This window comes from Misgurnus anguillicaudatus, chromosome 17 (assembly GCF_027580225.2).
Source record: "Misgurnus anguillicaudatus chromosome 17, ASM2758022v2, whole genome shotgun sequence".
NCBI classification, from domain to species: Eukaryota; Metazoa; Chordata; class Actinopteri; order Cypriniformes; family Cobitidae; genus Misgurnus; species Misgurnus anguillicaudatus.
This window is the reverse complement of record NC_073353.2, coordinates 30,311,111-30,328,011: the sequence shown is the minus strand read 5'-3', so window position 1 is coordinate 30,328,011 and position 16,901 is coordinate 30,311,111. Positions and strand designations below refer to the sequence as shown.

Sequence of the window (16,901 nt, the reverse complement as noted above, 5' to 3'; positions counted from 1 at the left end):
ATACTGTTCATGTCCAGAAAGGTAATAAAAACATCATCAAAGTAGTCAATGTGACATCAGTGGGTCAGTTAGAATGTGTTGAAGCATCAAAAATACATTGATTGTCATGATTGTTTTCTAGTTCTGTTGTGAAGCGCATGCGCAAAACTAAAGTCACGTGACTGCAGTGATGCGGCTGACGTGTTATCTGGTGCGCCCCAGCTGTTTTTTTTTTTTGTGTGCGCCTGAGCTTCGTTTACAGTCTGAGACAGACGCATGCTGTAAGTTTGAAAAAAAAACTTTGCAAACATGTCTGAGGATAACACGTCAGCCGTGTCACTGCAGTCATGTGACTTTGGTCTCGCGCATGCGCTTCGCGGCAGACCCGGAGGAGAGGACAATGCTGAATAGAGTTGTAGTTTTTGTTATTTTTAGACCAAAATGTGTTTTCGATGCTTCAAAACATTCTAACTGACCCACTAATGTCGCATGGACTACTTTGATAATGTTTTTATTACCTTTTTGGACAGTATACCGTACGTAGATTTTCAATAAAGAGTCAGCAATATCTGTGTTCTGAAGATGGGCGGAGGTCTTGCGAGTTTGGAATGACATGAGGGTGAGTCATTAATGACATTATTTTCATTTTTGGGTGAACTATCCCTTTAACATTTGATTGCAGACTATGAGCTCAGTTTGAGACATTTGTGAGATTTCTTTTTGTCAGGAGAAACATCTGAGATACAAAAGACTTAAGCAAAAGTTGCTCTTCTTTTAATCTCATTGATGTCTATGAGTAATAACAAATTAAAGAGGACAATTTTGAAATGCGTGTTCGAAAAAAAAGCTAAAATACTTTTTTCCCAAACTTTTGGTCCATGTGCAGGTATGATGTTTTTATTGCTGTCCTATATTGACAGACTCTTGACTGTACAGTTTTTTTCATTCGCATGTGTCAGGCAATGATAGCATGCTGAACATGGCAAGCTTTGATGGACATGGAAGAGATAAACGTTTTTCAGCTCTTCGAGATTTCTATCCTCCTGCATTCTAGCGTACAACAAAAACAACACGCAGGCCTCACTTGATATCACTTAGAAAAATGTAACGCAGCCAAAGAACAAAATGTTTTTATACTGAGGACAGATACAGGTATATAGTCGACAATTACAGTGGCCATTGGGTGGTAACAGTTTGTATTTGTTTGATTCTTTGAAGGACATGAGAAAGATTGCAGAATGATGCCTTGAGGGGGCAAAAAGGAAATGGATGACCGGAGGTCTCTGTATTATATATTAAACCTGCCTGGACATTAGACAGCTATGGCTCATATAGACGTCGCCTACGGCCAGCTCCTTTTATTGCTACTAAAAATTTCGGTTGCATTTTGATTTTTCATTTCGTGTTTTATCGTACTGGCAGGATTTTTTTCTTTCAAGTGTTTTGAAATAGGGCTTAAATTACAAACGCCCTTGTTCACCAAGAAAGAAAACACTACAATTTGCGAAACAAGCAGTACATTTTAAAGCTGGATAAGCTATCTTTGTTCTGCACTTTCACTTGCAAGGTGACTATTTTCCCTTTGTACTTTTGGTTGTGGTGTCCTATTTTCATCCGTCATTTTAGCTCCTCTAAACACAGGCACTGTGGCATTACTTTCACAATAAGAACCGTTGAACAATTGGCTTTGAATTGTAAGCATGCACACCTTTTATGTTTACTCAATGGTATGGAAGACCCAAAGTACACCAATTCATTTCTTTATGTTAACGCAGTGATATGGTAGCCTTGAAACCAGGTGCTGGCTGAACTTGAGATTAGGTACTTTGATAGCTTTTTTTTAGTTTAGGCACTTTTTCACAGCTACTCGGTTGAGTCTCCTGGGGGCCTCGGTCTCTGATCTCTGACAAGGTCTGTAGCTTCACAAATGCCTTTGAATCTTTTTAAGGCTAAACCATGGAAAATTTCCTTTTTTCAGATAGTTGCATGGTCACCTTGGTGTCTCTTCAGCTCTTCCAGATATTATGGTAGTGTATGTCTAATAACCATAAAAGATGCTCTATAGGTTTTGATCTGAAGAATTGTCAGCCTGTTTTAGACTATTTAGTCTTAAATTTGTATAAAAAGTAGGAGAACATTGCAGGAAAATAATGGAGTACATTCACTCTAAAAATGGCTGGGTTATTTTTTACCCATAATGGGTAAATATTGGACAGAACACATGCTGGGTTAAAATGACCCAATATTGGGTTGTTGTTATACAACCATGGGGTACTGTATAATAACCTAGCAGTTAGGTTAAAGCAACACCAAAGAGTTTTTTTACCTTAAAATAACGTTTCCAAAAAAGTTTCAGTTTTTCATCCACTCAAAACAGGGTGAATGGCACTTTCACATTCGCTTTGCAGCCCTCTATCGGCCAAAACCGCACTAAAGAAGTTTCCAACCGTCGGGTAGTGGTCCTGTAGTTCGAGTGAAAACTACAAAAACTTGCTTTACGGCAGACCTACAATCCAATCACAGCCAGCTATGCTGCAGTATTTACGACAGTGGTAATGAACAATTACGCTTCTTACCTGTAGGGGGAGCAAAGAGCAATAAGTCTTTAGTGTTGCTTTAAAACAACCCAGCATTGGGTCAACTTTAACCCAGCTGTGTGTTCTGTCCAATATTTACCCATTATGGGTACAAAAATAATCCAGCCATTTTTAGAGTCCAATATTTGCCCATTATGGGTCGAAAATAACCCAGCCATTTTTAGAGTGTTTTAGGATATTTATACACCAAATAATTCTGTGTTGTTTCAATCCTTGATTGAGTCAAATTTGGACATTTTCTACCCTCTAAAAATGTTGGGTTGTTTTAACCCATAGGTGGCATAAATATGGCATAAATACCCTATGCTGAGTTGAAAACCCAACATATAGATTTGTTTATACCCAAACTTTGGATTTGACCATATTTGACCCAGCTATGGATTAAAACAACCCACATTTTTTAGAGTGTAGATTAATTTAACTCAATTTAACCCAAGGGTTGTTCTTATTTACTCCAACCATTGGTTAAATAACCCAGTTATTTTCAACCCAGTGTTGGTTAAAAAAGAGACAAACCCAGCCATTGGGTTAAATTTACCCAGAGAATGTTTATATTTGACCCAACAATGGATTAAAACAACCCAGCATTGAAACAACCAAGCTTAGGTTAAACTACAACCAAACGTGATGGGTTCGTCCCTCCTTAACCTAACTTGGGTTGGAAAAAAACAGCATTTTTAGTGTGTAGGTTAATTTAACACAACAGCTGGGTTTGTTCTTATTTTACCCAAACATGGGCATAAATAACCCTGCATTTTTAGGATTGAAGATTCATTAAACTGGACTAGAATGAATTTCAGTATAAATGAAGTATATATGAAGTTCAGGAGGACAATTTACACAATTGTTTGTCCTTTTTTTTTTTTAATAATGGCCCATGCCAAGTCTCTTGCACGAAAAACATAATGTATTTGTATTTTAGTTTTCATGGCATTTCCATCCTCCCTCTCTGACCCCAAGATAGCTTTTTGCTGCTTTCCCTTCGAGTCGTCTTTGCATGTAAAATGAGAAACAGTGTTGACAGTTTATGGCAGCTTTTCTATAAGGTCCAATATAGTTTGGTGCAGTTCCATCCTTCAGTCACAACCTGTTTGCAACGCCCGCATTAGATTTTGGCAGGTTTATAAAACAGTCCCTTACAGTTAAGGTCAAACTAAAATGATCAGGAATCTTTCTTCATATCTTACTCTTTTCGCTGCATGCCAGACTGAAAAATCTTTATTGTTTTAGAATAACCTATAGTCTGTATGCCATTTCCTTCAGATTACCTCAGCACGACTTGGCAGGCAAAACGGTTGAAAACTGAGCGAGTATCATTGATGTGTAGATGTGGATGGTCAGCTTGTGCAACTTCTGCAATCTGCAAATAGATTGTCACAAGATGCTTTTTACAGATTATGTTTTTTTTTGGACAACATTTAAAAATGCTAGGTTGTTTTCAACCCAGCATTGTGTCAAAAATGGCCCAGCCGATGGGTTAAATTAACCCAGAAAATGTTGCATTTTGGTTGAAACAACCCAGCACAGGTGAAACTACAACCCAACGGACTGGTCTCTAGAGTCTGGACATTGACATTTGTCAAAATATTGAAAATTTCATGATGTGGCTATCACTGTGGCTACAAAGATGTTTTTCTGTTAGTAATACCATATTAAATGCACCTTTATACTTATTCTCTGTAGTGGAAATCCATACGTTTTCCTCACTGGTTATACGTGACATTCACATCTAAAATCCCAACATATCAACCAACAGTTGCAATAACATGCCAACATCACAAGGAATTTCAGATCAGTATAGATATATCTGGAGACATTGTGTGGATAGATTTGTGTGTCGCTTTAAGAGTAAATCTGCACCATCATACCTGCATTCCAAGCCTATCTACAGTACATGGATATCAATATATCACCTCCAACACATTGTGCTAAGCTGAGAAAATCCATGCCTCTGAAAGCATTGGAGCACAGAGTCTTAACAAATGCTGCTGAATGAAACTTCAATAGTAACAGCACTTTTATTAACATATAGATACTGAAAACAGCATTTTTTTATAAGCTAATGTTGGGTATGGTGTGTCCTTGGATGCCCAATGCTAAGAACTAATGCAAAGCCTTAACCTGTTAAACTAGAATTACAGTAATCTGTCCCAAGAGGAGTGGTGCCACAAAGCCATTGTCTACCCTCCATTCACCCACTCTTTGTAATTTGCTCGAAATTGTTTGTCTCGTCTGTAGAAACCAATGTGTTCAGAAACCAATCTCTTGGGTAATAATGCTGTTGTTTAACCACTGGGCCTATTTAAAGGGACCTTGGGGAAAATAGTTTCTTTACATTGGTCCCCTTCTGCTGTCTCGCCAAAACTAATTGGTCTGTAACATCAGAGGTACTGATGTCTGAATGTTCTTGTCATGTTGTTGGACCTTCCGTCCCCACTGAGGCAATGTAGTGCATGCGCTAGCTGTTAACTTTGCTTCAAGTGAGTCTAACCTTGGTGTCCGCAAGGTTTACGTTTGCTGACTGTGAATGAAATAGAATTTGGTAAGTGGTTTGAACAGATAGCAGCGCTCCTCGTGCCGGGCTCCGTCATCTCTGCACTTTTGCTTGCCCTTTCCCATCCATTGCAGACACTGACGTGCTACGCTTGAATGGAAGTTTGAAATTGCCAGCGCTGAATGTTTCTCTGATTGGCTTTGTGTGAAAGGTGTTCTTTCAGACCTTTGCCAGGCTGAACCGGCCCTAGATTTATGGCCTTATCCCCCAAATGCCCTTAACTGAGTTCATCCGCTCCTGTTGTGCCGTGGCATTTCTTGCGGCGAGCTCATTGTCTTCCTATTTCTATAATCGGAGTGCAGTCCGGGTAAGAGGATTTAAATTTCTGTGGCACTCTCCACTCATGCGGCGACCACCAGTTCCCTAGGGACACAACAGCATGGAAATCACACAGCAGGCGTGGGGAAGGAGACCAGAAGACTAAACAAAAGCAAATTCAGACCGTTCTCAGATAAGCCGCGTTCTGCATTTTCTGATAAGATTCTTGGAGCTCTGTTGAAAGATGGCCCAGGCTTTTAAGCCGAGAGATGAAAATAACATGAGGAGATGACGGCGGCTCTCCTGTTTTCTAGATGTCTTCCTCCGTGCTTTGTGGACCTATCTGATTTATCAATAGGTGACATTACTTTTACAGGGTGTCACTTCATTTTCATGGTCATCTATTCATCTATTTTTACTGTTTTGTATGGACATGTTTATACTTCATACTGGTACCGCATACAAATACTGGACAGTACTGCCTGACCACGTGCTAACCTTTTGAATGTACTATTATGTGATTAAACTAATTTATCCATCATTTTTGTATAACTAACATACACTGTGATGTGTGCATCTCTACACAGGGTTCCCACGGGTCCTTGAAATCCTTGAAAGTTTGTGAATATGAGGGGGAAATCAAGGCCCTGGAAAGTTTTTGAAAATATACATGCATAGATGCAGGTCATTGAAAGTGCTTGAATCTCTTTTATGCAAGAAGTTGGGAAAAAAATCCATATTATTCCCTGTGTAGTGTAGGATAATATCATAAAAATTCTAGCTTTTAAAGCACACGTGCTAAATTGTTTACTTTAAATGCTTATATCTTCTGTATGCGAATGTTGATTCATACCAAAATGCTTTTTTGCATAGTTGTGTTTGACACATAAAAATGTCTCGGGTTACATACAGTATGTAACTGTTGTACCCTGAGAAGGGAACGAGACGCTGCGTCTCCCTTGCCATATTCCTGCGTCCCTGAAACTGCGTCTTTGGCAATATTTCAGATAGCGATATACTCCCGCGTCACCCTGTCTTTGTCGTTAAGCCTCACCATTGGTTGAATTTGATATACGCATTCAGACGTACTTACCCGTGGAGGCGTCCCCAAAGTGTCACCGCAGTGACGCAGAGCAAGTTCCCTCGAAAGAGAACTGTAACAATGTATCTTAAAAGGTAAGATGATGTAACCTTGCTTTGAAATGTGTACCCACATTTAGTCCTTGAATTTGAGGGTATTGGACCTGGAAAGTCCTTGAAATGTCATTGAATTTGAAGTTAACTAAGGTGTGGGAACCCTGTCTACAGTAACAGAGTCAATGATTAAGAAGAAAAATATTGGGACAAATTAAAAAAAAAGTGGGTGAATGTGTTATCATTTGCTTCCCAAACGTCCACAGATTTCTGAATTGAAATGCCTGCCATATACAAAGTTTGTTGAATAGCTCAATTGGTAGACCATGGCATTAGCAGCACAAAATTCGATCTTCAGGGAACGTGCATAAAATAATAAAATGTAGTGTTGCATCTTCAAAATGCATACATGTTAAATATAGGTTTAGATTTGCATAGATTTGATTGTGATTTAAACTAACTTTATTGCATTTTAAACCTAGACTTTTAACCGAGTCTCCAAAAATGTCTTTAGGTTCCAATCTAGACAGAGCCGGCGCCAGACCATAACTAACAGGGGGGGCATTTGGCTTCCAACGGGGGGGCACGCAATAGCAACAATAACTTGCAAAAACAAGACATTAAAACAACAAATACAGAGCAAGCACACACTCAAACAACTGGTACAGACTGTCAGCTCATTTCCCGTATAAAGTGCAAAAGACCACAAACTATGCGCAAAACTATTGAACTTACATTTACATTTACTTACATTTACATTAGTAATACACTCGCTTATAATGTCGAGTCATATAGCCGCAGCAAATTTGACTGCTTATGCTATCGTGTATTATGTTGTGCTATCTGTCGTTTTTCTGTGCTTTTACTGCTTCTATTAATGTAAAGCTGCTTTGAAACAATTAAGTATTGTGAAATGCGCTGTATAAATAAAATTGAATTGAATTGAATTGAACTTCGACCGCGGTGTGAGCGCAAGCTGAGCTCCGCTGCGCTCGCGCTTTGCTCGACGCAACAACAAACCGCCCTCGCGCGGCGCAAGTCATTGAAATGAATGGGTTTTATAGCGCAACGCACACCGCGTTCTAGCTTGAAAAAAGCCGCTTTACCATAATCACGTCGTAATGCTGTTAACGGTCTATAGCCACACTTCACATTTAAGTTTACGTAATTTAAAACAACGCTAACTTACCTTTAAAATAGCTGAAGACGGCGTGTACGAACATTAAACTTCCTTAAAACAGTTTCCTGTAGGTTTGTAAATTCCACCTCGACCTCTAATCGCTGAGTTTAAGCCAGTCTGTGTTTGCATGAAGATGAAGCAGGCGGTGCTGGTTCGTTCTAAATGTTCTAATATCCATATTTTACACGATCCCTAAAATGCCGCGAAAAAACACGTTGCTAGTATCAAGTCACAAATATTCTAAAGACGTAAGACGGGTGAGACGCGGCAATACATCCAATCAGAGAAACTGGTCTATTTTAATTAAAGAAAACATATATCAACTATATTTTCCTCATTTGATTACATTACAAGTCATGAAACATTCAATGTTTAATTTATTTTAATTATTCTTGATATATATTAAAATAATAAAAAACTTTGTAGGGGGGGCACAACAACCTGTTTGGGGGGGGCACTCCCCGCGAATGCCCCCCCTTGACGCCGGCCCTGAATCTAGACCTGCTGTGTTACATAAAAGTTACTCATATGATTTGCAGTTTACCAGTGGCAATATTTTTAATACCTGCATCACAGCCAAAACCACCCATTTTGTCTTTTTCTCTGAGTGCAGCAGTCATTTCTAAATCTGTCAGGGTGAAAAAACAATGATGATTATGATTTATGTCCTATGAAGCATTTAAGATGCAGGCTGTTGTTGAACCTGCTCTTGTTCTTGGGATCCGGTGGCTCACAAATTAATCTTTTCCAATGTGTGTTTGGAGAGGAAACGCAATAACCGTCCATCAGCTCTCTTCTGGACCGGTCCCCATTTTTAGTTTTTTTAATGTATATGGATTGCTGGGCAGCAGACATTGCTTGATGATGTGTGGAAGCTGTCCATGCATATAAACCAAAGATTATATATTTATAAAACCCACTGAGGCTTAGACGTCCACCAGAAAGGTTATGTAGGCGAGTGTGAGTTACAGTGTGTGCATAGCCTTATGTATGTATATGTATGGGATTTAGTAGGTAAAGCTTTTTAATCCAGCAGGGCTTTATTATTATTATTTTTATTATTATTATTCAGAATCATGGCTTTGCTATGTTTGTGCATTTTTTTAATAGTCTGTTTATGATACATTCACAAACCCTCATCTAGGCAGCTTGATACTGTAGGGGCAATATCACAGTTCCCACTGGAAGAACGGCTTACCTTGCAATGCATGCAATGCTGCAGTCTTTTCTAGAAGGATACAGCCAACCACACAATGATGAGTGGTTATATTTGCGCTGTCATTTATAATGTAATATTCACATAAAGCTATTTTGGCTAATGAGCTGGCGTCATCTCTCCAACGGTGTTTGGTCATCAAAAGTACACATCTGCACCTAAAGAGTTCATATTAGCACATCAGAAGTACATATTGGTACTAAATGTATACATATCTGTACCTAAGAGTACATACTAGGACCGATGTAAAGGGTACTGCGCCAGTGACAGCTGGGGTACATTTGAAGAGTTTGGTTCCAAAATGTGATAAATGCCATTTTTTAAATAAATTAGTTACCGCCCAAATCAGTATTGTTTCAGGTCAGTATTAAAAACTAAATTCTTAATTCTACGCAAAATAGAATATCCGCCGTGTTATTCTGTAATCTTTTCTCGCTTTTTTCCAAACCACTATAAACGCCAGTCTTCGTTTTCTGCAGAATGCAATAAATCCGCTCAACAAATCACAGGGCACCATTCCACGCATTGTAAACAACAATGTCGCCGCTTTGAATACACACAGAATCCTAGTTTTCTTCATCTACTTTGTACTTTGTGATCAACAAACAATCAAAACAAAATAATAATTTAATGGCATTGATAAACCTGTGGTGGTTTTCTGTGGCAGGGAAGAAACGTAAGCCATCAAAATCGAATAATTTACATAAGAGGCACTCGGGCGACAGAAAAATGTTGACTGTTGCTTGTTCTCACACGACAGCATCAAGCTTCTGTCATGCTAACACATTGACCCTATAGGGGATCTTATGAAAAACTTTCCATTATTTTACTCGAAGTCAACGAGAATCGAGCAGGACCAAAACATTTTACAGCTGATCGCCTTTAAAAAATGTTCAGCAACGATGTCCCAATTATGACAGCTGCAGTGACAGTGTTCTTAATTTGACTTGTTTTGATTAATGCCATTAATGTTTATTTTTTTAATCAGTGCACACCACTAGTCAACTAAATGAATATAACATGACAAAGATGAATGCACATTTATATATTGATTCAATAGATAGCATTTTGAAAAAAAACTTCATGGATTTATTGCATTTTGCGGAAAAAATAATTAGTTTTTATAAAAAAACGTTGAAAATCAAATTATGGATTAGAATTTTTAATGTTATTATAACCTAAAGGTGCTATTTGAAAGTTTGTTACAGAAAATAGTTGTTTTCATCTTGTCACTTTCTTGGTATAGAAAACACGTTTTTACCCAAATTATTAAAAATTAATTTATTGCGTTTTGGAACCGAACTCTACATATTTTCACATTTTTTTCTGAGAGTGAAAGTGTCCTTTGGTGGATTTCGCAATTTTTTTAGTTTTGCAATTATAAAGAGTGAGATGGATTGTAGAGCAATAGAAGATCTGTTAAGATTTAAGGCTCACGAATTAAAATAAATAGGGGTGCTAATGAATAGCAATGAAATGGCTTGATTCAAAATCTAATGTGAATGTACTTTATTTAAAAGTCTGTTAAATGTTTTGCTAATTATATTTAATTTTAGATGTTACTGGATTAAAAATGAAATGTTAATTATGTACAATTTCTTTTAATTATGTAAATTGGCTTTTAATTATGTAAATTATGTAATATTTCTGTTAATAATTTGGGTCATAGGGCGTTAGCTGACAAAATAGGTTGTTAATGCTTTTATAGTTTTATAGTGAGCTTACTGTATATATAGATATGATTAATAAACATGAACACTTCTTATCCTTTCTTGTCCTCATTAATCACTTTCTGTCAGGCTGCTTTTATCATTACTAAACAATGTACCATGTTGACTAAAAGAGATGAATCCTAAGGGTGTATTGTAACTTGTGAATGAGGTCTATAGTGCAGATTGGCCCAGTGTGGTTTCTCTATAAAGAACAGCTGAGTGATAGGAACATAATGTACAGTCTCAATCCCTCGAATATGTGACCCTGGACCACAAAACCAGTCATAAGGGTATTTTTTAAATGGAGTAATCTGAAAGCTGAATAAGATTTCCATTGATGTATGGTTTGTTAGGACAGGATAATATTTGGCTGAGATGCAACTGAGTGATTCTCACGAAATCCAGATTTAGAAGGTGTCCACCATCAGATTTTTTAAAAAGCCCTTGAAGCCAATTTTTTTGCACATATAAGATTAAGATCTGAACTTACTACAACCATTATTTTTAGAGGATTTAAAAATATTTCCTATAGAAATGTTTACATTTTTAGATGATCATTATCAAAAATTATCATTACCGCAATAAGATATTACATTAAATACAAACATTTACAAACTCATGTTTCGGTAATGAGAACTAAAAACAAAATTTCAACTTTTATCTGGAGAGAAAAATAAGAACTGCTTACCTGGTAGCCATCTTGAGTGTCACAGTCAATTATGTCCAACAATTTTTTTTAAATGTTGGTTCCTTGAGGGCTTAAACAATGATTGGAAATTGTTGTGGAGGATGAGAACATTTCTCTTGTACACATTTATATTCCTTATTATTGTCTCTACATTTACCAATTATCACCAAATACCACATGTTACTGTAAATGTTTATAGTATAACATGCACTGAAGCTTTTTATTTTTTTAGATTTTTTAATTATAATTATTTCCATGTCAAAGAACCCAAGTCCAGTCATGGACACGTTGCAGTAATAAAAAAAATTCCCCTTAAATGTGGAAAAAACAACTAAATTAGTTTGTCTGATGTCAAATCATGTGCAGAATAGTACATGAAGAGATGTTTGTAACTGTATGCTGCTTAATTTGATACTCTGCATTTACTTTTTTATCAAAATGTTTCATGACACCTCATAAGTCTAATTTCGCGAGAATCACCCAACTATTTGAAAATCTAGAATCTGAGGGTGCAAAAAAAATTAAATTAATGAAAAAAATTGCCTTAAAAGTTGTACAAATGAAGTCCTTTGTAACACATATTACTAATGATAAATTATATTTATGGTAGAAAATTTACAAAATATCTTAAAGAAATATGATTTGTACTTAAAGAAGGGGGGCGTGATTTTTGAAAAACACTTTTGATAGTTGTAGCCAATCAGCAGTAAGGGGCGTGTCTACTAACCGACATCGTTGCCTAGGTTGCATATATGTGGGGCGAGTCTATCAAATAAAGGTCCAGATTCTATTGGGGTAGGTGAAAAATGTCAACATTGGCTTTCAGAGATTATGCACCCCGCCTTTAATATCCTAATCGATAATTTTGACCCATACAATGTATTGTTGGCTATTGCTATAAATATACAGTACAGTACCTGTGGTACCTATGCCTGGTTTTGTGGTCTAGAATCACATATATTGATTTAAAGGTTGGGCTTTTTCTGTTACCCAGATATTTAGTTGTAAATTATGCACAAATTTCTTACATGAGATTTGATTTCCCATGTGAATGACGGATTGTTTTGGATGACCCTAGCATCTGGATGACACTACAGTGTATCTCCCAAATTCATGACTGTATGAAGTGGTATTTATGAACGTCTTGTTAGTGGAAACCAGTGTCACTTTGGTATTGACCTGCGCTGTTAGAAGTTCACAGCTGTGTTTGTGTGGCTTTGTGTGCACCTGTAGGCAACAAACAACAGAAATGTTCTCATAGGACTTTGAGAAATGAGTGTAACCCAAGACCCTTTTTAGTCATCTCTGTTCTTAGGAAATTAAATCTGAGCTATCTGACATGTTTTATAATCATTATTTGAAAAGTAAATTATGTAATATAATAAAAGCATTTCTCAATGTTAGATAGACGACATATTTGAAACTGCTGAGAGATTTTATTCAGTATGAAGAGATAACAAATCTCTTTTATTGGTTTCCTCTTACAGTGAAATCCCATTTACTAAGCTACATTAAGGTCACCAGCAGATCAAGTGTTTTTTATTTTTACATAATACCCTTTTCTGTCTCATGTAATTCCCACTTCAATAGGCCCAGTGGGTGCTGTGAATATCCGGCAGGACAAATTGTTTTGATTTCTGAAACGTTGTATTTAACAGCGCTTTTATGTTCGGAGATTCCTCTGTAAGCTGAGTTTTGACTAAGTGTCATGTTGAATTAGGATCAGCATCTCTGTAGAGAACAAGCAAGCTTAGTGCCTTACTGCCTTTCTGTTTTTGGGAAAGAACCTTTCTTTAAATCATTTAATTATATTAAACCTTTGAGTCAATTATTATAATGCATAATGTACAGTATACCACTAATGTTTCTGTCTTTTCTTTTCCAGCATTTAATCCATTGATCTCCACTTTCTCCCACCCTGGTGTAAGGGACTACTCCCAGCTCACACTGGATCTCACGAGAAATGAACTTATAGTGGGAGCAAGGTAAAAACCTACTGTATGGGTTTATCTATGAACATGATCAATACAGAAAAACCCTTTTTTTTACATATTAGGAAAGCACTTTCAATACTGTGTCTCCAGTGGTTTAGATGATCTATTCATCTTCTGCAATCTCTTTTATTTCTCTTCAGAAACTACCTCTTCAGATTGAGTCTAAGCAACATTTCATTAATTCAGGTAAGAAGTAGGTCTGCTATGTTTACTAGGGGTCACAATGCTGCAACTATGGAAAAGTTTTCACCCACTGATCTGAATTTATGTTTTTGACCACTTTAACCATTTTGGTTGGAATAAGTTATGCATGTGCATGAAGTTGTCAACAAACTTCAGTTTTATTTTAAAAAATATCTTGAAATGGATGAGTTGGACTGGATAGTGAAGGAAAGCAGCCAAACAAGTGTCCAGCATACTTTGGAACTATTTCAATACTGTTTATAAAACATCCCAGGTGGCACCACGTGTTGTTACTTGAGCGAATGCCCAGAGTTTGCAAAGCTGTAACAGAGACATATTGTGAAAAAAGCTAAAATATAAGTTTTGTTCTCAGCTTTTACTTGTCTAATAAGTAATTCTCACTGCATTTGGTTTTTATCATTGAAGAGCTCAAATGCAAATGCCACCTCAAAAACAACATAATGATAATGAGTGAATGCTCTGTGCACAGATTATACAATACGTTTATTAAATGCTTACGCTTTAAATCAACTTAATCTTAGCATCAAGTTATTCGGAAATGATTGTTTGTTTGCAAAATCTGCAACGATTGTGCATCAGTGTCCTCAAGTGCACAGAAAAAGAATTAGATGGAGTTTTTTACACAGTTAAAAGAAAGTTTACCGAATATATTTGAGCCTTCTGCCTTCATTCAGAAAGGACAGTGACTGGAAAGATAAACTGTAGGGTCGGATTGGAAAACAACCACGGGAGACTTTCAAACTTGGGTTTTTTGCGATCACTTGCACCTTAAAGGGACACTCCACTTTTTTGGAAAATATTCTAATTTTCCAGCTCCCCTAGTGTTAAACATTTAGATTTTTATTGTTTTGGAATCCATTCAGCTGATCTCCGGGTCTGGCGCTACCACTTTTAGCATAGCTTAGCCTAATCCATTGAATCTGATTAGACCATTAGCATAGTGCTCAAAAATAACCAAAGAGTTCTGATATTTTTCCTATTTAAAACTTCACTCTACTGTAGTTACATGGTGTACTAAGGCCGACGAAAAATGTAAAGTTGCAATTTTCTAGGCAGATATGGCTAGGAACTATACTCTCATTCTGGCGTAATAATGAAGGACTTTGCTGCTGTACCATGGCTGCAGCAGGGGATGCTAATGGTCTAATCAGATTCAATGGATTGTGCTAAGCTATGCTAAAAGTGGTAGCGCCAGACCCGGAGATCAGCTGAATGGATTCCAAAACGATAAGAATCAAATGTTTAACTCTAGGGGAGCTGGAAACAGCCACATGGATTAAAGCGCCCCCTAATGCGTGGTTCAGTTTCTTTATTTTTATATTTTGACTTTTAAAATTTAAAAAAGTTTCTAGCTTAATATTTACTGATTTTGCAACTGTTTACTATGTCTTGTCCAACTTAGAGGGTTTTGCATTGAAAGACCAACACCATGAAATGACTAAGGTCACATTTGTGAAAATAAGGCATTTCAGTAAATTATTGAACCTAAACATAAGAGCCTGATAAGAAAATGCTAATTTACAAGAAAACATGTCAGACTCACTTGCAGGGTTTTGTATCTGAACACTTCAATTGTAGTTAACTTGAATAATGAGGAGACGCCTCTTGTGTTACGCTGTCTTTTTAACCTTGTCTGGGGTTTTCCATAAGGCCTTGGGCTATTTGGGAGTGCTGGCTTATGGTTATTGATACTGACATGCTCCTAAAATCATCTTGAAAGGCTTTATAAGAGGAGCAAGCTGGAAAAGTATACTGTTTTTACTTCAACTTGGCACACAACTTCTTTTGGCTCTTAGAAGGTCAGCAGGACTGCCTAAAGTCTAAATAAAGGAGACATTAGATGCTTACCCATCGGTTGCATTTATCAAAGTCATTCGCATACAGTCTTACTGTACTGCTTTGTCTGATAGAAGTGTTAGATGTTTATTGAATGATCTCACTCGCAGGCCACTCGTAATGTTTTATGCATTAAATGGCCACAGGTGAAGGCTGAATAAAAATTACCAGAGTGTCAGAATGTTTTATTGTTTCAGCCTTTCTCACCTTAGATCACAAAACACTAGTATTGGCATAACAAAACCGAACTTAAAAGTGACTTATTGTATGCTTCATTCACATATTCCCTTGTCGACATTCATTGTTTTGTTTCAGTAGCGTTACTAAATTTGTGGCAGTTCGGGCAGCCGTCCCAGTAGAGAAGGTTAGGTGCAATTTCATTTTGTTCCATCTCACCTCCGTCTGTGTTACTCTCTTTCGCTCTCCTGGGTGATCCCATACCGGGAATAAACAAGACCCATTTTTATTCATTTGGACTAACTGGAGCATCACATGTGGAGGCAGGGCCTAAACTGATAAGCAGCACCATGGCAGCCTGTGAAGGAAAGTATTTAGTTTGATGAACTAGGCAGGTTTAAGAGTCAGGTCAAAGGAACTCCAGAGAATTCTCAAGAATATAGCTGTTGGCAGAATTGGATGGATGGATCGGTACCCAGACAGGAGATAACTCTGAGCCGGATCTGCACCGAAGTCAGCAGCTCCGGTGCGGGTCTGGATTGAAGTGGATGGATAAATAGATAGACAGACAGACAAAAAGATCATGGAATATTTTTCATCATATTCATCTCGCTCATTGTGCCTTTGTCCTCACTTTGTTCCACCAGCATGCCACCTCTCACCATCTTCTTTGTCCTGCTCTTCACACTATTAATGCTTTCCTGTATCTTTCTGCCAGACGTGTAATGGTACTGAGAGAAAGCCAGCTCATCTCAGAAATGTATGTTTCTGTGCCAAACATGCAGGGGTTGGCTGGAGCTCAGACGAGCCTTTTTAACTTCACCCGAGCAGAATGGGGTAAAAATCGCTGATTCCTATCCTTTGAAGGCCTCCCTGAGTTATTCCCTGTGATAACCTTTGGGTGCGCACCTGCTGTTCTTATTTTCTTGAAAGTGTGAATGTGAGAAAGTTGCCATGGCCTTTAGGGTAGCACAGGATGTAATGTAACTCAGCACATCAACACTGTCAAATTGGTGTCACCCTTATGTTCTTTTGAGATTTTGCTTATAATAAAGCAGTAGCTATTTAAATGGGTGGTTCAATGGTATTTTATGCATTCTGACTTATTAACACAGTCATAGAGTTGTTTCCTCATGCTAAAAGTGTCAAAAAAGCAGTTCGGCGTGTTAAAGAGCATTTCTGTGCCGAATGCACTTCGCCAGGGTTCGTACAAGTTTCGGAAAGTTTTTTTTGATTACGGGTCCAGCTAACGTTTTAGGGGTTTCTATAAGTATCACTTGTTTTTATGGGCACTTCCCCCTGAAAACCCCACCCACTCGTCAAACAGCGCGAGACGCTAGAACTTACAAACACCATATGACGCGACAACTTT

The 16,901-nt window shown here is 37.6% G+C and overlaps 1 protein-coding gene across 3 annotated transcripts in view; it reads left to right on the top strand.

Annotated features, from left to right (window-relative positions):
• The window catches only part of sema5ba (sema domain, seven thrombospondin repeats (type 1 and type 1-like), transmembrane domain (TM) and short cytoplasmic domain, (semaphorin) 5Ba), a 215,993-nt gene that overhangs the window by 98,756 nt on the left and 100,336 nt on the right, over positions 1-16,901 (top strand). For all 3 annotated transcript variants that reach the window (XM_055214584.2, XM_055214581.2, XM_055214582.2), the window contains exons 4-5: positions 13,204-13,303; positions 13,453-13,498. In XM_055214584.2, the coding sequence (XP_055070559.2) occupies positions 13,204-13,303; positions 13,453-13,498 (146 nt within the window). The remainder of the gene's footprint in view (positions 1-13,203; positions 13,304-13,452; positions 13,499-16,901) is intronic.